At 37.4% G+C, this 20,705-nt stretch overlaps 5 protein-coding genes across 7 annotated transcripts; 2 read left to right on the top strand and 3 right to left on the bottom strand.

Moving 5' to 3' along the window:
- Positions 1-343: 343 nt before the first annotated feature.
- On the top strand, positions 344-963 carry LOC105267069 (protein spalt-accessory-like). The gene is made up of 2 exons (XM_011305677.1): positions 344-496; positions 649-963. Exons 1-2 carry the CDS (start codon positions 412-414, stop codon positions 786-788), a joined length of 225 nt encoding a protein of 74 aa, XP_011303979.1. The 5' UTR covers positions 344-411; the 3' UTR covers positions 789-963.
- Positions 964-1,560: 597 nt separating this feature from the next.
- LOC105267070 (hyaluronan mediated motility receptor) lies at positions 1,561-6,364 on the bottom strand. Its single transcript, XM_011305678.1, has 5 exons — positions 6,158-6,364; positions 5,207-5,379; positions 4,827-5,108; positions 4,125-4,517; positions 1,561-3,933 (listed from the first exon to the last, which is right to left on the bottom strand). The coding sequence occupies exons 1-5, from the start codon at positions 6,201-6,203 to the stop codon at positions 1,978-1,980; spliced, it is 2,850 nt and encodes a 949-aa protein (XP_011303980.1). The 5' UTR covers positions 6,204-6,364; the 3' UTR covers positions 1,561-1,977.
- Positions 6,365-7,123: 759 nt separating this feature from the next.
- On the top strand, positions 7,124-9,031 carry Ostgamma (oligosaccharide transferase gamma subunit). The gene is made up of 7 exons (XM_011305672.1): positions 7,124-7,329; positions 7,577-7,755; positions 7,843-7,960; positions 8,027-8,308; positions 8,377-8,527; positions 8,615-8,780; positions 8,866-9,031. The coding sequence occupies exons 1-7, from the start codon at positions 7,249-7,251 to the stop codon at positions 8,879-8,881; spliced, it is 993 nt and encodes a 330-aa protein (XP_011303974.1). The 5' UTR covers positions 7,124-7,248; the 3' UTR covers positions 8,882-9,031.
- Positions 8,875-10,902, bottom strand: LOC105267066 (polyprenol reductase). Of its 3 annotated transcripts, none has more exons than XM_011305675.1 (6): positions 10,434-10,902; positions 10,069-10,281; positions 9,849-9,997; positions 9,597-9,785; positions 9,240-9,535; positions 8,875-9,167 (listed from the first exon to the last, which is right to left on the bottom strand). In XM_011305675.1, the coding sequence occupies exons 2-6, from the start codon at positions 10,248-10,250 to the stop codon at positions 9,075-9,077; spliced, it is 909 nt and encodes a 302-aa protein (XP_011303977.1). In that variant the 5' UTR covers positions 10,251-10,281; positions 10,434-10,902; the 3' UTR covers positions 8,875-9,074. The 3 variants fall into 3 exon arrangements, with proteins under 3 accessions (XP_011303977.1, XP_011303976.1, XP_011303975.1); XM_011305674.1 differs by having other exon boundaries at positions 10,479-10,833; XM_011305673.1 differs by having other exon boundaries at positions 10,069-10,902.
- On the bottom strand, positions 10,892-12,502 carry Traf6 (TNF-receptor-associated factor 6). The gene is made up of 3 exons (XM_011305676.1): positions 12,383-12,502; positions 12,102-12,232; positions 10,892-12,028 (listed from the first exon to the last, which is right to left on the bottom strand). The coding sequence occupies exons 1-3, from the start codon at positions 12,440-12,442 to the stop codon at positions 10,945-10,947; spliced, it is 1,275 nt and encodes a 424-aa protein (XP_011303978.1). The 5' UTR covers positions 12,443-12,502; the 3' UTR covers positions 10,892-10,944.
- Between the last annotated feature and the right edge of the window lie 8,203 nt (positions 12,503-20,705).

The raw sequence follows: 20,705 nt of genomic DNA, 5'->3' as shown, positions 1-20,705 counted from the left end.
GGTAATGCGCAGCATTAATTAATTAATTCTCCGATTAATAATTCATCCTGTCGATTTTATTCTCCCCTAATTTCAATTCTAATTTCAGGATTTAATTTAAAAAATGTTGAATTACTCTCGTTCCTGATAGTGATCGCTATTCCCATCGAAACCGGAATCAATTGAGGAATCTTAAAATATTCCTGAGTTCATTATTGCGATGATCGCAAGAGCCAGATAAAAATTGTTAATCAAATTCAAATTTGAAGGAAAATCAGATTGCGACGCAAAAACTGGACACACGATACCCGTGGACAGGGCGGGGAAGCACTGATTCCTAGACAACGAGTATAAAAGAGCCATAAGAAATCTCCAACTGCATCAGTTCCACCATTTTCCATCAAGAGTACTCTTGGACTAATTATTGATAAAATGTCGAAATTACTAGTTGTCATAATAGCTGTCGTCCTTGTTGGAGCACTGGCATCTCCTCTCGGACAACAAGTGGAAGAACCAGGTAATGCTTTAATTGATTAATTACCATTAATCCATTAAATACTCTAAATTTACCCATTTTACACTCAACGCATGTATGTACAGTTTATGTATTTTCTTTTTCATGTAATACAATCTCATCACATGTCCATTTTGCATTTTTTTTTATTCCAGCTGAAGGCGTGATGTCCTCCCGAGTGCAGCGATCACCAGATCCAGTTCCAGATCGTCATGGTGGAAAATATCACAATGGCGGAAAATACGGACATGATCATCACGATCATCACGACCACCACAAGCACAAACACCACTAATTATGGAAACATGGCACAGATGAGCTGATATCTTCAAAATGGTTTATCGATCTTAATGCTACTCTTCCGGTTTTTATGTAATTCATATTCGATTTTGATTCATTTACGAGGAACGTGGAAAATTGCCATCCGATAAAAGTATTCAAATAAATATGAAAAGAGATATAAATACAAATGGTTTTATGATTTATTGTTCTTTGCAAATTCTTTCTGGTCGAAACTAGACTCATTGTCAACAAAAATATTAAGAATGCAAAACATGATGCTCGACCAATGTTGATAAGACATTCATTCTCCTCCGATGCACAACACCAAGGAGAAGGAAAAATACTGGATCATGAGCATTCGAAATATTTACATAAGGAATAATAAATTATGAGAGAATCAACTTTAAGGAAAGGTGGAAGGCTTTGCTCTCGTATATAAAGACGAGCATTTTTGTCATTCACCACTGGTATTTAAATCTGTGCATCATGAAGTATCTTAATCTTTCTATTTTGATGTTGCTCGTGGTTCTGATTTCGACTGTCACTGTCGAAGGGTGTTTAACATCCAACCTTCACGTAAGTTGCATATTAATATTTTTACTGACAGACATTTCCATTATATTGTATTATTTTTTTAATGGAATCTGTTCGATTGCAGTGTCGGTCCACTTCTGATTGCTGTCCGGGGTTGCGTTGTTGGAGGCGATGCATCTGTATGTCAAAGTTTTTTTTCAACAGAATCCATTTTAAAATTTCCCTAATCAATTTTACGTTTTTTTGCAGAAATGGAGACAATTCCAGAGAAAGGAGTGGAGACTGAATAACTTTGTTATTCAATTCTATAATTATTCTACATTCATTTTTTAAAAGTAATTGTTGTATTTCAAAATAAAATGGTATTATAAATTAATTTCATATGTTTTTTCGTGAAACCTGTAACAAATCTTTGACGTTTCCTCCTCTTCTCGGTCAACAAAAAATTCAAAGTATCAATTCAAAACGTTAAAACGTTCAATAATTTCTAAAGATCACACATGAAAAAAATTGATAGAAAAACCGAGCGTTCCTTGAAAATTAGAACTCGATAGAACGTCAATAAATTTTCTCACTTAAATTCCTTCATGTGTAATAAAACTTATACAACTGTCTTTTAAATCCAATAACTCACAATTTCATAGAAAAAGAAAAAAATAAAAAATAAATCATTCGTTTCGTTCTCGCAGAGGAGTCAACGGTTTAAGAGGCGATGACACAGGAGTGCCAAAAGGACTCTTAGAAATGGCACCAAAATTCTCTTTTCCCTTCGTAAAAGTCCGCCTCCTCTCGTCCGCCTGTAATCTATCAATAGTCCTGCCTTGTTGCTCCACAACATTTTTCTTCTCCTCCAGTTCCTTCTCTAAACTGCCAATTCTATCCTTAAGATGATTGATCTGCTTCATCCTCTGCTTGTGACTCGACTGGCCAATGACCTCGGTGTACTTATCCACAATTTCCTGGTAATCCTTCCTCAATCTCTCGCATGAATCCTTCAACTCCCTAGATTTCTCCTCCGCGATCGTTCTCATTTTAATTTCCTCCTCCAATAACAACTTCTGCTCCTCAATAGTCCTCTGAAGGCCCTCATACTTCGTCTGATTCGACTTCATCACTTGGACAATCTGCGCCAATTCATCAGCACGATCCTCAGCAGCCTTTACCATGTCCCTGTACTTCTCAACTTGGCTCTCCAAAGAAAATTCAACAGCCTGGGACTCCTTAATCTGTCGCTGCAGCTGTTGTTCAACTTTAGCCTTCGACAACTGTAGCTCTGAAATTTCAATGCAGTGCGCATCATTCTGTTCCTCAAGAGACAACAACGAATTTTGAATAGACGAGATCTTCTCCATCATCTTCTCAATCTCTCTCCTCAACTCTGCATTCTTACTCTCCTTCTTCTTACATTCATCCTGAAGAATCATCAGTTCACTCTGCGACACGTTCTTCAACTCCTCGATTTTCGACTCAAACAGATTCTTCAGGGTCTCGATCTCCAGCAGATTGGACTCCTCCAGCTCGTCGAGCCTCTTGATGTTGACCTTTTCGATCAACGAGAGCAACTGCTCGTTGACGGATTTCGAGCTGTTCCTCATATTGTTGAGAAGGTCCCGTTGCTCGGTTATCAGCTCTTCGGAGGATTTCAATTGCTCCTGGACTCTCTCGAGCTCATCTGTACTCTCAGCGAGCCTCTGGGACAGGGCAGCAACAGTCGCCTGATTCTCAGCCATCACGACGTCGAAGCGACGTCTTCTCGTCACCATCTCAGCTGTCTCCTCGCGAATTTGTTCCTTAAGATTCTTCAGCTCTTTTTTTTTATTAGCAAGTTCACCCTCTGCACGATCCAACTCCTCCTGGAGACTCTGGCTGAAGCTCTCTTGGGTGGCAGTTGCCACTTTCAAGTCCTCTAGGGCTGTCGTCAAGCTGACTATCTTGTCCTCACGCTCCCGGAGCTTCTCCTGGAGTAATTGTTCCTCTGAAGGCTCTTCGGAATTCCTGGAATTATTTTTTGATTTCTCCTCCTCCTGCTGGGAATTCACGATCGATTCCATTTGCTCCTTCAGCTTTCGCATCTCCTCTTGATGATTTCCTTCCAAAATATCCGAGAACTCTCGCTCATTGTCCAATTCATTCTCGATTTCCCGGAAAGATATTTTTAAATCTTCGTATTTCCTTTGGACCTCACTGATCTCGTCGATAAGGGCATGATTTTTAATTAACAACTCCTGATTTTTACGTTCTAATTCATGGAGCTTTTTCATATCCGCCTCCTTCTCAGCCTCGAATCGGTGCTTCTTACACAGGAATTTTGAGGACAAATCCGTGATCTCAGTGTCGTGATTCGACATGAGATCGGAGATCTGTTGATGAGAGTCCGATATGATTTTTTCGTTCTCCGCTTTGAGCTCATCCATTTCACACTGGAGAGATGACATCTGGGACTGGAGATTTAAAATGGCTTGTTGACGAACTTCCAGAGTTTCTTCCAAAGTTGTTTGAATATTCGTTAATAATTCAGATTCCCCTCGAAGACGTTCACATTCCAGTTGGAGGAACTCGTTATTCCTTCCGGCAGTTCTAAGATCCTCGGTTAAACCAGTCGTCGTCATCCTCATTTGTTTCACCTGCAAAATCCATTTTTTTTTTCATAATTAATTAATCAATCAATCAATTGATCCATCGTTAGAATTTTTCAAACGTAAATAAACGATAAAAAAAATAATAGGCAAAAATTACTAGTCACGCGTATTTTTTTTTCAATTTACCATATAAATTATGAAAATAAATAAATAATTAATCATCATCATATGCGCACCTCCTCACGAGCTTCGATCAGCTTCTTCTCGTTTTCCATGATAGTATCTGTCAGTTCAGCCACAATAATTTCCTTATTAATTTCGATTTCATTAAGTTGTTCTATAAATTCACGCTCTCTGGCTTCAATTCCCCTCTCTAATCTCTGAAACTTCTGATATAATTCGTCGAACGCTTTTGATTTCTCCCTTTCCTCGTTCAATTCCGTTTTGAGGGCCTGAAATTTCATCGACAAATCCGTCACCTGAGATTTCAGGGCTTTCTCCGCTTCTTTGCAAGCTGCATGCTCTTTTGGTTTCGCTTCAAGTACTTCTAATAATTGAGTTCTCACGAAAATTAATTCAGCGTTGTATTTTTCATCTTGAGAGTTCAACACGTCTTGCTGAAGATTTGCCTGCAAATGACATAAACAATCGTGAGAAAATAGAGAAAATAATGGACAATCCCACTTAAGGCCCGGATGGACTGTCTGGAAAAGATAATTTACTCCAAAATTGGGACATCTAATTACTTCGTCAATTAATCGTTTTTTCCGATAATTGTTAGCTAGCGGCCTATTTGTTGACAACCGCTAGAACGCTAGCTAACAATTATTGAAAAAAACTATTAATTGCCAAAATAATTAGGAATCCGAATTTCGGAGTAAATGATCTTTTCTAGATAATCCACCCGAGCCTTAAAATAAATAAATAAATAATTATACCATAGATTCTAAATCCTGTTTATGCTGCTCCTCCACGTTCTTCTGCTTTTCCTCAACTTCATGCAGTGATTTCTCCAGTCTTTTCATTTCAATCTTCATATCCTCGATACATTTCTCATGATCTCGTATTGTTTTATCTTTATTCGCACACTCCACCTTGAGATCAGCCAGCTCATCTCTGGTGTCGTATTTAGATTCTTTGGGATTGAGAACGAGCTTCGTTTTTGCTTTTGGACAGCTACTTGGCACTGCCCTGGGTATTCTTTTTTTTAACAATTGCGGCTAGAACATAGTCATATTTTGAAATTACAATTGAATTAAATCCTGCAATTAGTTGGAGGATATAGATAACGAAATAATGAAATGTCGTTGATTCTTACAGTGCGAAATTTCGGGGAAACTAGGGGAGCGACTCCCTTACTCGAAACTGAATTGCAATCAGCACTACTTGCAATACTTCGATTATCATTGAACCGTGCAGATTTTTCAACAGCGAATCCCTTGCCATTCGACTCGAATTTTGGGTCGTAAGACCCAGGAGGTGGTGCCTCGCCTGAAAGGTAAGTTATAATATCAATCGAAATCAAACCCAATCTGTACATAAACATGAAATAAATAATAATATATACATAATTGTGCCGAATAAATTGTTTTGTCAGATTTTTTGTTGGTGTATTCATTTTGTTGGAGCTCCGGTTTATTTTGGGTTTTGCGTTTTTCCTGTTGTACAAATTGTGCAACGTATGACTCGAGAAACGCATTTCACACCCCAGTATGTATGTTGCATTGTAAGACTCATAGGGGAAGAATAAAAAAGGGAAGCGTAAAAAGCAGCTGGAGACCCGAGGGGACGTTGTGCCTCGTGGCTTTTCATATACAATTGCCAGGTGCTCCATTAAATTCTCCGACCCCCTCGTCCCTAACGTTTGCGACCCGCTCCCATGCAATAACGGATTTTCTGTCTGATATTACCCAATTTTTCTCATTACTCCGATTGTTATTCTAATCAGAACTAATCCTACAACGATCTCATGAAAAAAATCAGATTGACTGGCCCATTTCTATTTTTTGGTAAATATCTTCAGAACCGAAGGAGATATCGCTATTTTTGTAATAACCTTTTTTATAGCCCTCAATTTTCTTTCCAAAAAAGGTCCCAAAAAAATTTCAGTGCCTCTCTTATTTTCGGAGATATTTTCTAAAAATCCACTCATTCTATCAGTGTCACATAAATGAAAAAAATTGTTAATTATTTTTATTTTAATTGAAAGAATATACCATAGCCTTTTTTTATTGTTTATGTGATAAAATAAATAAATTGCAGAACTTACTTGTGAGTTCGTTGAATCTCTGAATTTTGGCTTTGGAAAATGACATCTTGTCTGATTTTTGTCCTGATAAAACGAAATCCCGAGAAAAAAGGTACAAACAAATAATCGGAGTAACACAGGATAAATGAAGGAATTAAATAAATAATTAATAGGGAATTCAATGGGATGGGGATAAATAAACTGGAGCCGCGGATCCGCGCGGGTCTTCTCGACGTGACAACCGGTGAAGTAATGCGCGGGTAAAAGCAAAAGGAAAAGCAATACGAGGAGAGGATTCCACAGGATTTCAGCTGTTCAACGGTCTACCTTTTGGTCCCACCCCTGTCTGGCCTTCAGCCGGTTTAAAAAGACCGTTAAAGCGCAGGTTAAAATTAAAGAGCTCGCCCCATTTCGGGGATAATATCGAATTACATAACATTACTCATCATCCCTGCATAACTAAACAATAAATTATTTCTGCAGAATATTCATTCGCTAGAGAGAAATTGCAGAGTATATAAATCCAAAGAAAAAAATTTCTTTGCGACATGTCAATTAATCCACAAGAATTATTTATTAAAAAAAAAAATTAGTAACTGAATAATTACTTATAATAAGAGTGGATAATTATTTTGCATACATTTTCGGATGGATTTATCCAGTGATTATTGATAATTTCATTCGATAATAATTAAATTATTTTGAATAAGGCACTTATTAGTTCAGATAATAATCCTATGATATGAGAAGGATATTCGAGATTGTTAATTGTTATTACTCCAATTTGAATAATAATAATCCATATTACCCGTGGTTCTCTTGAATTTCAATTCGTTACTGAAAATATCGTACCTCATTGGCTAATTCAAAGGGAATCCCCTCTCTTAATGAGACGGGCCAATCCCAAGGCCTTCTGCAGTACTGTTCCATCATTTCTCCAGACCCTTCCATTGCTTTGAAAAATTGATGGAAAACTATTGGAGAGCGATTCTCAACATGCCACGTAACTTGTGACGTTTCAATACAGCTATCAGTGCCTGCGTGTTCACAAGTCTGCCGGTTATATATTATTCCAAATTCTCCAACAATTGTGGAATTTATAAATTAAAAAAATGAGGTGGATCCTGAGCACCTGGATGCTCGTCCTGTTCTTGTGTTTCCTGGGAGTGAGGTCACAATACAGAACCAAAGCTGTGAGTGTTCGACAGATAACCTATACACCATGTTTACATTAATTTGAAAAAACTTTATATAATTAGGAAATAATGCAATCCTGAAGATCGCGAAGGCACATGAGACAATAATACTGAACTCTTTTATTTCATATATTTTATTGGAGATGAAAAAGTAAAAGGTGTTTGACTTTGCTCCAGATCTTCTCCAGTAAAAATTTCAGGAAGTCGTGTTGTGATGTGAATAATTAATTGAACGTTTTTTCAGAGCCAGAATTTGCCACTGGCTGAGCGGGTGCAACAATTGACCGACATGGCAATGAAAAGACCAGTGCTTAAGTTCAATGGTGCTAAGTTTAAGGAATACGTTAAGGCCCCACCACGAAATTATTCTGTCATCGTTATGTTCACTGCACTAGCACCACAGAGACAGTGTCAAATCTGCAGGTAATATCAGCTAGTCCTGTCAATCTTATTAATTGTTGACCAACGAGATCTCAAATATTCTTGAATATTCCCTCGTTTATTTTTCAGTCATGCTAACGAAGAATTTGCGATAGTAGCCAATTCATTCCGGTACTCTCCGTCGTTCTCAAATAAATTATTCTTCGCTGTTGTTGATTTTGATGAAGGATCAGACGTTTTTCAGATGGTAAGACACATTCTCCCTGCGTCAAGTAAATATTTAAGTGAGAAAAATGTATGTTTACTTTGTTAGTTGAGACTCACTACAGCTCCAGTGTACATGCACTTCCCTCCGAAAGGAAAACCCAAAGCAGCGGACACCATGGACATCCAGAGGCTCGGGTTCGGAGCTGAGGCGATGGTCAAATGGATATCTGAGCGAACTGACATTCAAATTCGTGTATTCAGGCCTCCAAATTACTCTGGAACAGTTGCTCTCATCATGCTGTTGGTTCTAGTCGGAGGATTCTTGTATTTGAGGAGGAATAATCTCGACTTTATTTATAATAAAACAATGTGGGGATTTGGAGCGTTGGTAAATATCCTAAAACCCAGTGAACTAAATTGTTCAATGATAAAAATTAATGATTATTCAATTATCAGTTCTTCACGTTGACGATGGTGTCAGGCCAAATGTGGAATCACATCCGAGGACCTCCATTCATCCACAAATCCCCCAATGGAAATGTGGCTTACATCCATGGCTCTTCACAGGGACAATTTGTTCTTGAGACGTACATCGTGATGGTCCTGAGTATCCTTTTTATCCGACGAACATTACCGAGGTCTATCGGATATTTCGTAAGATTCACAAAATGTTCTTTAACAATTTACTAATCAGATGGTGCAGTGGTACTAGGAATGATTTTAATGACGGAAGCAGCATCGCGAAAGGGTGATGTGAAAAAACGTCGAATTTTCGCTGTCATTGGTGCTGGCTTACTCGCAGTATTTTTCAGTCTCCTTCTGTCAATATTTAGGAACAAGGCTCAGGGATATCCGTACAGGTAGACAATTCACAAATAAATGTAAAAAAATTATATCTTTAAATTATTATTTATCAAAATGTGACACAACTAATTTTACTTTCAGTCTTCTCTTCAAGTAATTGGAAATCGCCGTGGCTGTTACAAAAATTCATAATATTCGTACTGTAAGAAAATATCATAGTTGATCCTCAATTATAAATATGGATGGATGATTATTATTATTAGGATCAAAATTTGTGTAAATCGAAATACATGTTCTTTTCCACCGATTTCTTCGATGAGTTAATCAATCCATCCAGTAATAAATTGTTCTCAAAATATGAAAGGAATGCATATTTTACGATTCTCCGGATAATCTTTGAAATAAATTCGATACCATCTGTCAGAATCAACGGCTGTTTGTATCTGAAAATTAAATAGAATATTGAGATGAACAAAAATGTTATTGACAAGCTCGTTAAATCGTAAACAGTGTACCTGATTTATAACCACCCACAAAAAAACATAATGGTACGTTGAACTTCTCCACAGAATAATAGTCAGCATGAAGTACATCGTTATTTCGGTGAATTGTAATGCACCTGTTACGTAATTAAAGAGTCCTCCCCTCGGTATTTTATAGGACTTGGTGACAACCGCACCTTTTCCATCTTTTCTCAAATTCGAAAGAATGTAATTGGAGAGAAGTTGTAGGTATGAGGCAGACAAGAAACCAAAGGCACAGGAATAATCAAGATATGTCAAATTGCTCCAGTGGAAACTGATTTGCGAGGCTGCAAAATAAAATTAAATAGATTAATTATTTTCGTTTATGATTGGGCTTCTGTCACTCACCGTTGATAAATCCTTCGGATTCTCCGAGGATGCACGTCAGAGTGCCGATATAATGAATATATCCAACAATATAATGACTGATATTGATTTTTGCATTACTGAAGACACTCACACGAGTTGTTTCATACAATCTCTTCCAGCACTGAATCGTAATTAGGAATATCGCAGTGAAACATTTTTCTGCTGGAACTGTGAACGAATTCTATGGATATCGAAAGATCAATTCCACCCGATATGAATATTTTAAATTACCTAAGGATTTTCTAGAGGAGCCTAATTGGAAATTCAGGAGCCAGCGAACAATCTTTGGCAATTGTCCACTGAAGAAATATCTATTTACAACAATAATGAGAGAAATTGAAGCTGCTGGGGCTGCAAATAGGTAAAAGTGGGAGAACCATCTAAATGAAAAAGAAATTATTAACAATATCGGTTTCGACGAGAATATTCAACTATTTCAAATATATTTCACCTTTTTGGGAGTTCTAGACGATTTACGAGCATGTGATCTTTTTTCTCTGCGAATTTTCCGTATCTGAAGGTTTTTCGAATTAATAAAGGCATGTAGTCGTCAATTGCGTGCATTAAAAATCCCACAAATCCTACAGATGATGCCATGAATATAAAAGTCAATTTCGTCAGGTTCACATCCATTGTCACTTGCGAATTTTTACTGCCGAATGTTCTAAAGAAATTGTTTTGATTTATTAATGATCAATAAACGTTTATTATTATGAGTGACATCCACGTGAGTTGATCGTAATAGAAGTGGAAATATTAAAATGCAAAGGGAAAATAAGATGATAGGCGAGTCAATCACTGAAAGATTATTCTTACCAGTGAGAATGCTATCTCGATTAGAATTTATTCAAGTAACGGTACCTGTTCGAAGTCAGGAAATGAGAACACGTGAGATTTTGTGAGTCAAATTCGCATAGTCGAGAGAAATTGCAATTATTCTCGACATACTCAAGAAACAACCAGACATTCACACGATACGAATCACATAACCTTCTACAAATGATAATTAATTAGGTAATGAGGCGAAGGAAGTAGAACAATGCAGTGCAATGCTACAACGATGTTTATTATTTCCATAAATGGAAAAATAAAAAAATACAGATCATTCATAAATGTTGAATTATGATAATTGTCATTTTCAGTTGTCTACATAATCTCATAATAAAATGGATGGAGTCATGATTCTCATGGAATGTGCAAATTCATAAATATCTAATAATACAAATTTAACATTAACAATTCAATAAATGCGATCTTACTCTTATTTATTTCTATTGGAATTTGAAATTTGGGAGGAAATAATTCCCTCGCAACACCTTCCAACAATTCAACCAAGGCAATTCTCCTGTTCATTCAGATGCGAGCTTTCGAATCTATCAGAGGCTTTGACCTCAATCCTAAAAATGAGTCGATCATTCCTTGTGAAATTGGGTAGTTCATCGAGAGAAATAAATTCAGTGTAACCAAAGCTCCGTCGATTTCGCTCAGCTCCAGGTCTTTTGAAAGCCTCCAAATTCGGTACCGAGTAAGTCCTCTCCCTGATGGATTTGTCAGAGTCCTCAGGGTGCACCAGGATAAACGATATAACACCAATAAAAGGCCAATCCAGGGCGTCATCATTCTCCGATGGCACCAGGTGCAGAACAATCGAGAGAAAGTCAATATTCTTCTTCGATATGTTCATCCTTCCACAGACTTTATAACCATTTTTGTGGGTGTAGAACTCGTCACTGTACAGCATCATCGACTCTGCCATCATCTCAGTGATTTTTTGGGTGAAACCATCTATTCGCCAAATGTAAATGCCATTGCAATTCCTCAGGGATTCATCTCCAAAATGCGTCAGGGAATTTTGGATTGACATTATCGTCGTCTTCTGGTTGGAAATTATTATCGATTGCTCTCGATTCTGCTGCTCCAGTACGACAATTCTCTCGTAAAGATCTTTCAACAATTGTTCGACATTCGATTGACTTTTTTCAGTTTGCAACTGCTCTCTGTTATTTTTCGGCGGTGGATCCCACAGTTTTGAATCTCGAGCATTTTTATTTACTTCAGACTGACTTATGATCATTTGTTCCATTGTTTTTCCCATCATCATTAAATGAATATTGTGGTTTACCTCCAAATGCCTCTGGAGGTCCTCTCTCTCCTCAAAAGCCTCGGTACATCCAACATATTTGAAATCACAATAAATCTTGTCATCGCGCGAGGCATTTTTTTTAAATTCGCAATCATTGATGTGACTATCCATATCAATGGGGCTCAACTCCACATCACAGCCGAATTGATGATAAGGACACTTTGTTTTGTACTGTGATATTTCCCTTTTCGTGTAACGATCGAGAAACAAATCTCCGTTCTCTGGCTTCAAAGGGGTCGAGTCCACGGGACAACTGTTGCTCTTTTCTCTGTAATTAAAATATATGAGTCATCAGGCGTGAAAAGACAATAGGCCACAGGTATTTCACGATGAGTACTCACTCGAGCCATTTGTGGAGGCACTTTGAACAGAACCTGTGACCACAGGACGTCAGGATTGGATCCCTCATGCAGGAGAGACAGATTGGACATTCAAATCGTGACTCCAGGATTCTAGAAGATATCTCATCAATCTAAAAAATAAAATAACTCTCAATTTTAATCCTTTTGTTTTGTAATTATTGATGATGTCTCATCTCCTTCTCTCGATATGGCAATAATTTTACTTGTCAAAAATTAATTTTTTCAGGAAGGCTTGATACGGAGGAAGTAATCTGCCTCACCTTCTGGTTTTCTGGATTTTCCTCGGGTGCATGCCGCAGTTCTTTATGAATTTCTGACATTTCAGATGATTAAAAAAATTATATTTCTTCCAAATGCACAGTGCCGCTGAGTTCTGGAGGTTTGAGTGACCCCAGCGGCATCGTAGTACTGCACCCCAAGAGAGGGAGGGCGCCACACGCAATTCAAACTTTCCAAAAAAGTATCAGGAGACCATGAAAATCGAGGAGGAAAATCACCAAAATGTGCAAATTCATAATTTTCGGAAAAGTATCAGGAGAACATGAAAGTGAGAACCTCCTCGCGGAGGTATTCACTGAAATTGTAAAAATTCAAAATTTTCAAAAAAGTATCTGAAGAACATTCCGAGGGAGGGGGTATTCATTGAAACTGAAAAATTGAAAATTTTAATAAAACTATCGAGAGAACGTGAGAATCAAGAAGGTATTCACTGAAATATGGAAATTCAAAATTTTCAAAAAGGTATCAGGGGAACATGAAAATCGAGGAGGTATTCACTGAAATTGTAAAAATTCAAAATTTTCAAAAAAGTATCTGAAGAACATTCCGAGGGAGGAGGTATTCATTGAAACTGAAAAATTGAAAATTTTAATAAAACTATCGGGAGAACGTGAGAATCAAGAAGGTATTCACTGAAATATGGAAATTCAAAATTTTCAAAAAGGTATCAGGGGAACATGAAAATCGAGGAGGTATTCACTGAAATTTGAAAATTCGCTATTTTCGAAAAAGTATCTGGGGAACATTCCGGGGGAGGAGGTATTCATTGAAACTGAAAAATTAAAAATTTTCATAAAAGTATCAGGAGAGCATGACAATCGAGCAGGTATTCACTGGAATTGAAAAATTCGAATTTTTCAAAAATTTCATTTGCAAGTTGAAAGAGAAAGATATTCATATACATTTGAAGGGATGAGTAATGCCACTTAGAATGTGATCAATGACGCATGTTGTTTGGTGTTATTTGTGACTGTTTCGTAATTGCTGCATGGTGCTCCGTTTATTCTCTTATATTAAGTCATGAGAATTAATGATTCAATTAATAGAATAAATGACCCTGAAATCCCCGAATAAATCCCATTTACGTGAATGGAGCGGAAAATTAGGATGCAGTTTCAAAGGGTCAATAAAGAGATCAAACGATTCCGTTTAAAATCATTTCAATGGACAGCTGAAACCAAATTGATTCATAAAAGATGTTCATAGAGGAAAATTTCACCTCTAACATAAAAATGTCCTTCGAATTTAATATTTGAAACACCAAGAATTTTTTTCCCAATTCAAAAAAACATCGATCCGGAGGAAAATCGACTCAATCCAAATACTTCCAAGTGTCGGTTTTCCCCCGAATACTTTTCCCATTGAAATAAAATATCCACCATATCCGCTAGAATTCCCTAAAACATGAATAGAATTTTCTGGAAAGAGCTTTAGGATTGTCCATTAAATTTTTTTTCATACGCAACGCTCCAATAGAAACCAACTACCTCCATAACAATTTCATAGCATAAAAAATTTAGCTTATTGTCACTTGCCGACGACAGAGAAGAGGAATAAAAAAGCAGAAGAAAAAAGAAGTTTAAAAATGGGTCAATGACACAGTAAATCGGATCTAATAATTCTGAAATCTCCATTGCCAGTAATTTTCCGACGCATCTAATTTCAATAGTTGTAACCACGTATGGTTGACGTTTGTACAGAGTATCTCTAATGTAATTTCCGATGATTAAGCCGCCCCTCCGACAACGTGAGACAGGCACAAGCAATGGTACACACGACTGGTGAGTAATGAATTTCACATGGTTGACAATACAACAGCAAGGCATGAAGTGGGATTTTGCCTGATGTCCCTCCACTGACTCTCGGAGTCACTAGACATCATTTCAAACTATGTACACCTCCTCCATACCCATCTCATTCCAGAATTCACTTATTTACGTACAACAGTATGAACACGGTAAGTGCATAATGTTACACGAGAACTTGGAAAGTCAGATTTACCAGTACTTTGTGTTGGTACTTGGGGCTAGATGTAGCAGAAGTGTCTGGTGCAGTTGGATACCACGAGCTTTACTCTCTGCTGCGTTAATGCCCACGACTAATTGTGTAATTTCGTAATTTCATGCAGATTACGGTAAATCCCCTTTCCTCCTCTGTACTCAACGCTCTTCTCCAGCATGTATTTCCTCCAGTCTTGGCATTTTTTTTATCTCGCCTAGTCTTTCAAATCTTATCTCATTGCTCCCAAGTGCTGCATTCGCCAACAATTCGGAATTATTACTCTATTACTTGTCGTATACGCGGCAATTATTTATTATTATTTATTCGCGTGTAATCTGGGTGTAACGATAAGTGTCAATAATTTTTTATAGCTATTATTATAGTGGAGATAAATTGAAAACTTATTTTTTTATATTTATGCCATGGCGACTCCTTTGCATTTTCATGGAAATTGTCAATTTCAGCAATCTTTTGTCATCAATCAAATTCAATGTCACTTCACTGAGACGTACTAGCAAATGGCTCATAAAAATTTAATTGCTTCTCCCAGCAGGAGTGTATCCTGCCTTTCTTATCGAAAAGTGTTTCTGTCCATAAACTCTGATGCTATTCTAAGGATTAATTTATTAATGCCATTATTCTCTAATAAATTGTTCTCGACACTAGAGCTCTCAGATTTCCTCGTAAAAATTCCTGAATTGCCGTTGCGCGACAGAATTACTATCTGTTGAAGTGACTCATATTTTATAAATTTCTCTGACTAAAAATTCTTGAATAAATTCAAATTAACCGAATAAATTAAATAGTAAAGATATTCGTCTGTAAAATAGCGGTCATAAACTGAAAAATTGAATAAAAAAAAATGTTTGAACCACAAATTAAATTTCCAGAGTGCTGCGAAGTGAAAACTATTTTAATGCAATTTTATACGATCGAAATTTAATTTTGCGTAATTGAATGACGCTCGAGGCTGGGAAGCTTTATCGACGCCATGCAGATTTTTTCAATGGACCATTCCAACCCCTGAGTTTCTCTCCCGACAGTTTCCACATCTACAAACAGCAGTTCAATCCCACGAAGTATTCAACAAAAGTCGTTCCGAGTGGAAAAAAAAAATATATCCTCATGAATTCAAGATCCCCGCTCCTCTGAATCATCCCCTGTTATGGCCAGAACACCTAAAACTAAAAGCAACTTCTTGAAACAGTCCCTCTGGCAAAACGAAATGATTACATTAAAAATTTACCCCCATTGTTCCACCTGACTCTGCATTATTTTCACTCCCATTCCCCGGAATAGTCCGCTCGCCCTTCATTTCCCGTAGCATTTTCCTTTTCAACCTTTCAAAGCACCACTCCACTGTCATTGTTCGACGTATTCGAACAGAACAGCGAAACATCCCTCATCAGCATCAACAAAAAGTCTCCCAAACATGTGGATTAATTCATCCCCCCTCCCCTCGTTGCGCGTCTGCAATTATTTTTCCAGTTTTTTCCCGAAAAAATAAGCAGAACAAAAGTGAAAAAAAGGGTGACAAAAATAGAGGAAGGTGGGAGTTCTGGGTTGTATCTCGTAGATTCATTCATCCGGTGTGTTAACGTTAATATATAGCATAAAACCGTGTATATTCTCAGAGAGAGGAAATTAATAGCACGTGAATTTCCCCCGACGTACGCGATACAACGAATTATGGATGCCTCCCGTACTCCATATATATTTGACCCCCCACTCTTTATTCCCCCACTTCTGTCGGCACTTGAATTCTGGGAACCCCCCACCAGCCCTTGCCCCCAAGGTTGGACAGTAGTTATGGTTGGAACAGGAACAGGAGTGGGGAATAGGGAATAGGGAGTGGGGAATGGAGAATGGGGTGTGCAGAGATGGTGAGAATGGATAGGAAGAGAACCCGAGAGAGTCTCTTCGTGTACTCAGAAAAGGTAAAGAGTATGTCCTCTAGTTCAATTTCACAAGACCAGAGTAACCAATTCGGGCTTACCCCATACAACCCCTGAATTCCCAGTTGTGTTCACAAATAGGTGTCCTCGTTTCTATTTCGTCTGTAAACTCTTGGAAATGAAGGGATGACGGGGTTCGTTCGTGGAGAGGAAACTAAATAAATATATAATGTCATTATATATTTACCACCCGACTAATATAAATTAAATGAATTCTCTCAATTTCTGATTTACAAGACATCTGATGTTAGGAAAAAATTTCAATTATCCAATGACAATTTATTGACAATTATTATTTATAAATAAATGAAAAATGGAAACTAAATAAATATATAATGTCATTATATATTTACCACCCGACTAATATAAATTAAATGAATTCTCTCAATTTTTTTATTTGTGAGACATCTGATGCTAGGAAAAAAATTCAATTATTCAATGACAATTGATTGACAATTACTATTTATAAATAAATGAAAAATGGATGAAAAATTTTGGTGGAGGGTATATTTACTGTGGGTTGTGAGACTCGATTCGATTTCACTTGGGGGATATTGTACTCGACAGGACACGTGCTTATCGTCTAGTTCGAGTTACCGAGCAAGTGGAGGGATCCACTTCGGTTTATATCAGCGAAACGTAGAAACGGGAATTTCAGGAGTTTACGGGACCGAGGGTCAGAGAAGCGTTTGAGGACCTCTCGGGTGGTTAGAAATGGATGAGTTGAAGTTGTCGGTTCCTGTGGGCTCGTTGAAATCAATTAATCCGATGACTCGAGTCTGCGAGAATCCGATGAGAATATTAATGGAGAGGGGGTGGGGTTTGAGGTTGTTGATGGATAAACAGACAATCACTTTAGATTTTATTATTATATTGTTTTAGAGAGATTTATTGGGCTTGGGGGGACTAGGGCGAAGGTAACAGGACTTGGAATTTTTTTTTTTTCATAAATGATCACTTATTCCCTGTAATGCGGATATTTAGGTCGATCCGCTATTTAATTTCCACGTAGAGTTATCCATTACGTAATTTTTTTTTTTTTTCTAAAAAAGGAAGTAGTTTCCCTCGGGGATTTTTCTACTTTGTTAAGATAATGAAAGCCATGTTAACGTTTCCGTTGGGGGCGGTGGTTACCTCATCGCGGGACAATTCAATTGTTCACGGTGTAGCGAGCGTAATTTTTAACGGATGATTGGGCACAAGTGTTTCCACTCGATCATACCCACGAGGATGAGGTAAAAACGTGTTTACCGGAAAAAAAAAATCGGCTCCAATAAAAGGGATTCTTTTGATGAAAATCCCCAAGCGATGGAGGACTCCATCGATAATTGCTGTAATTTTTTTTTTCACTGTGGAAATTGAAAATAAAAATAAATGATGCTTCGAGTTGCGAGCAGAGGAGATTGAAAATATTGGAAATCAAATTGATTTCAAAATATCACTCGACTATTATCCCCTTTTGTTTATTAATCCGAATTAAAATGTTGTACAGCGAAAAATTTCACGCACACTGATAAGTGATACTGATAGTGATCGGCTTCTGAAGGCAATTTTTTAAATAATCAATTTCTTTTCTCATTTTAATTCTCAATTAAAGACTCGCCTGGGGTGTTATTACCTCCATCACTTGGAATTTGCTTTCTAAATTCCGAAATACTGCCGAAAGATAGTGGTGGGATAAAGAGGAGGAAATAGTGTTGGCCCTATAAACTGGAAGATTCTTGTTACCATTTAACGATTTCCATGGTAATCGAATGACGACATTTACGTTCGTTTCAGAGGTAAAGCCTGGGAGATTAACGATCCATGGTATCACAGCGACGCCATGATGAATCCCTCAGGGTCCATGCAGCCTCCCGTTGAGATTGTCAGCATCAGGTGTACACCGCAGTGTTTAATTAATATTCCACTTTTTCCATCCCTCCCCGGTCATTTTTACTCACCCCTCCATTTTTTTCCCCTTGCATTGGGTTTAATAGTTTTTGGGAGCTAACTAAAAATTTCCGCATCTCGACGCTGTTCAAGCACTGGCAACATCTGTTGCTGTCATTTTTGGTTAATTGTTTAGAGAAATCTTTCAGATGGAAATTTCCATGCCAATGATTATTTAAATAAATCATTTGTGCAGGTACGGGGAATGGATTTTTTTTAGGAGTTGAGATCTTTCGATTTTTCTCTGGGGATGGAAATCATTAGTTTTTAATTCACCGAGGCATACGTCATTATTTAAACAAAGCTTATGAATCACGGAATTTTTTATACTGATATATTAAAGAATTCCAACTGGATGCGGTAAATGCCCCACAATCCCCTCGGCAATCTCCATTATTTAACTCACGTGAGGTTCAGTCAAGATGTGAATAAATAAATAAAGAGGATGCCTCTGCATTTTCCCCGGCGGCGTATTATCTCATAACAATTCGTAATTGCACATCGAGTTACAGAAGCTGGAAATACGCCCACGTAATTCAGCAGTAGCATACCAACGAGTGAAGTCAATGATGTAATTGCTTGTTCCTCTTATTTCGATAAATTGTCGAGAAAAAGACTTTCTTTTTTTTTTCAAAAAAATATATACTCACATTAAATTCTATTTGAAATCTCACACGAATAATTATCACACGATTCGCTCTTAATCGCTAATTTTAGCGAATAAAAATGTTTAATAATCATATTATTTAACAATAATTAATCGAAAAGGGAAGAATCATCCGATTATTAAAAACGGAAATCACTGCTTTCCCCTGGTGGTACCGTAAAAGAGGCGTCAGAGGAAATAAACTGGAGTAACGAGGCAGATTTATGTAGAAAGAGATCCAAGAGCAAATGTGTTTACTTTTATATACCTCTTGGTAGCACCCACCAACTGGGCTCTATCGACCGTCTCCCCTTTTTTTTTTCTTCTCCAACCCTCACCCAATATTTTTTTTTCTCCACTCCCTATCCTGGCAACGTACCGACCTCCTGACGTCGTCAATCACAGCATGTTCAACCTTCTTTTTTTACCTGCCACTTGAGACTCATCGTACCGAATGCGAAATATAAAAGAAGATATTTTCCACGAAGAAAACGAGATCCTCCAAATACACCAGACTGGCGCCAGCTTGGCCAGTCCTATTCCACCCCATCCCCTCGTCATTCGCATCCCTTAACTGAAAATCATCCCCAAGCACATCCTTTCACATTAAAATATAAGTGCCATAACATCAATCATTCCTTCAGTATTTGATAATGAATTGGCAATATATATTCGAATGAGTTGTATTTTCCATTTGCATCAACTCCATCGATCTATTCCCTTCTATTGACTGGAATAGATCATTTTTATTGAATTTTGTTGATTGTAATGGTATACTGGGGATGAAAAAATAAAAGATGATGATAGAATTCTTTCACCAGTCACTGAATACTGAACTACCAATTGATAAGTCAATTCCCCCTTCATCACTTGGTGCCCCTCGAAGATCAACTCTGCAAAACTTTGAATTCACCGTCACTTCCCTATCAATTTACCACCAGCATTGACTCCGGGAGTCAATCTCCTCGATCTCTCAATATAGTAATTTCACCTGAGGTGAACTCATCCTCATCCATCCTGTAAAAGAGACTCCATTCCCAGTTTCTTTTCAATGAAACCTCGGACCTTTCATCCATCCACCATCTCCTCGTTTTTTTTTTTTACCCTCGGTACTGGCATCAGGTTCATATTGCCTTTTGTGCTTCCTTCCACCCCAAACCTGCCCTCTGCCTTTTTTTCCCCCTTTTTTTTTTACTCTTTTTCAACGACATGACAAAGGTTCTAGTGACGTGGTAACGGGCAGCAATGGATCGAGATAAGGAGAAAAAGAATTTGCAATGCTGGGAAAAGTGAGTAAAATCTGGTTTTCAAGGATTTTTATGAATCGTTATGTCTGTCAGTTTTTCCGATGGAAATCGCGTCGTCTTCGTGGAATATATGCCTGAATTCCATTCCTGGATATATCCGTGATTTATTGAAATTGTTTTGAATGTACTTCACTGCGAAACAAGAATTCATTTTTCATTCTATTTGAAATGAGAAAAATATCCCTGAAGGTAAACAATTCAGAAATTACTGGTAATTAAATATTTATGTCCGTTGCATTTTTCCCGGGATACATCAATTTCATTCTTTCAATAAAAAATACGCACAGCAGAAAGAACCTGGGGAATTTGTACTCAAGAATTTCTAGAGAAAATAATCTCAACTGACGGCCTTGGGGCAAAAACTCATTGTGAGCGCTTGTATTATATACTTTTCTTGTTATGTATCCTGTTAAAAATTTAATTAAGTTAATTAATCGCGAAAGAATAATCCTTCCAGGAATAT

Source organism: Fopius arisanus, unplaced genomic scaffold (genome assembly GCF_000806365.1).
Source record: "Fopius arisanus strain USDA-PBARC FA_bdor unplaced genomic scaffold, ASM80636v1 scaffold00044, whole genome shotgun sequence".
Taxonomy (NCBI): domain Eukaryota; kingdom Metazoa; phylum Arthropoda; class Insecta; order Hymenoptera; family Braconidae; genus Fopius; species Fopius arisanus.
Note: the sequence above shows the minus strand (reverse complement) of the source record. Positions and strands in the feature narration are given on the sequence as shown.

Bases quoted from the DNA above. Each gene is read 5' to 3' on its own strand.
- LOC105267069 (XM_011305677.1), top strand. From the start codon at position 412: ATGTCGAAATTACTAGTTGTCATAATAGCTGTCGTCCTTGTTGGAGCA. The intron at 497-648 runs GTAATGCTTTAA...TTTTTATTCCAG, and splicing joins ACAACAAGTGGAAGAACCAG to CTGAAGGCGTGATGTCCTCC.
- LOC105267070 (XM_011305678.1), bottom strand. From the start codon at position 6,203: ATGTCATTTTCCAAAGCCAAAATTCAGAGATTCAACGAACTCACAA. The intron at 4,518-4,826 runs GTATAATTATTT...TGTCATTTGCAG, and splicing joins AACAGGATTTAGAATCTATG to GCAAATCTTCAGCAAGACGT. The intron at 3,934-4,124 runs GTGCGCATATGA...TGGATTTTGCAG, and splicing joins TGATCGAAGCTCGTGAGGAG to GTGAAACAAATGAGGATGAC.
- Ostgamma (XM_011305672.1), top strand. From the start codon at position 7,249: ATGAGGTGGATCCTGAGCACCTGGATGCTCGTCCTGTTCTTGTGTTTC. The intron at 8,309-8,376 runs GTAAATATCCTA...TTCAATTATCAG, and splicing joins TGTGGGGATTTGGAGCGTTG to TTCTTCACGTTGACGATGGT. The intron at 8,528-8,614 runs GTATCCTTTTTA...TTTACTAATCAG, and splicing joins GTACATCGTGATGGTCCTGA to ATGGTGCAGTGGTACTAGGA.
- LOC105267066 (XM_011305673.1), bottom strand. From the start codon at position 10,250: ATGGATGTGAACCTGACGAAATTGACTTTTATATTCATGGCATCATCT. The intron at 9,536-9,596 runs GTGAGTGACAGA...TTTATTTTGCAG, and splicing joins ATCCGAAGGATTTATCAACG to CCTCGCAAATCAGTTTCCAC. The intron at 9,168-9,239 runs GTACACTGTTTA...TTTAATTTTCAG, and splicing joins TGTGGGTGGTTATAAATCAG to ATACAAACAGCCGTTGATTC.
- Traf6 (XM_011305676.1), bottom strand. From the start codon at position 12,442: ATGTCAGAAATTCATAAAGAACTGCGGCATGCACCCGAGGAAAATCCA. The intron at 12,233-12,382 runs GTGAGGCAGATT...TTTATTTTTTAG, and splicing joins AAAATCCAGAAAACCAGAAG to ATTGATGAGATATCTTCTAG. The intron at 12,029-12,101 runs GTGAGTACTCAT...TTTTAATTACAG, and splicing joins TGCCTCCACAAATGGCTCGA to AGAAAAGAGCAACAGTTGTC.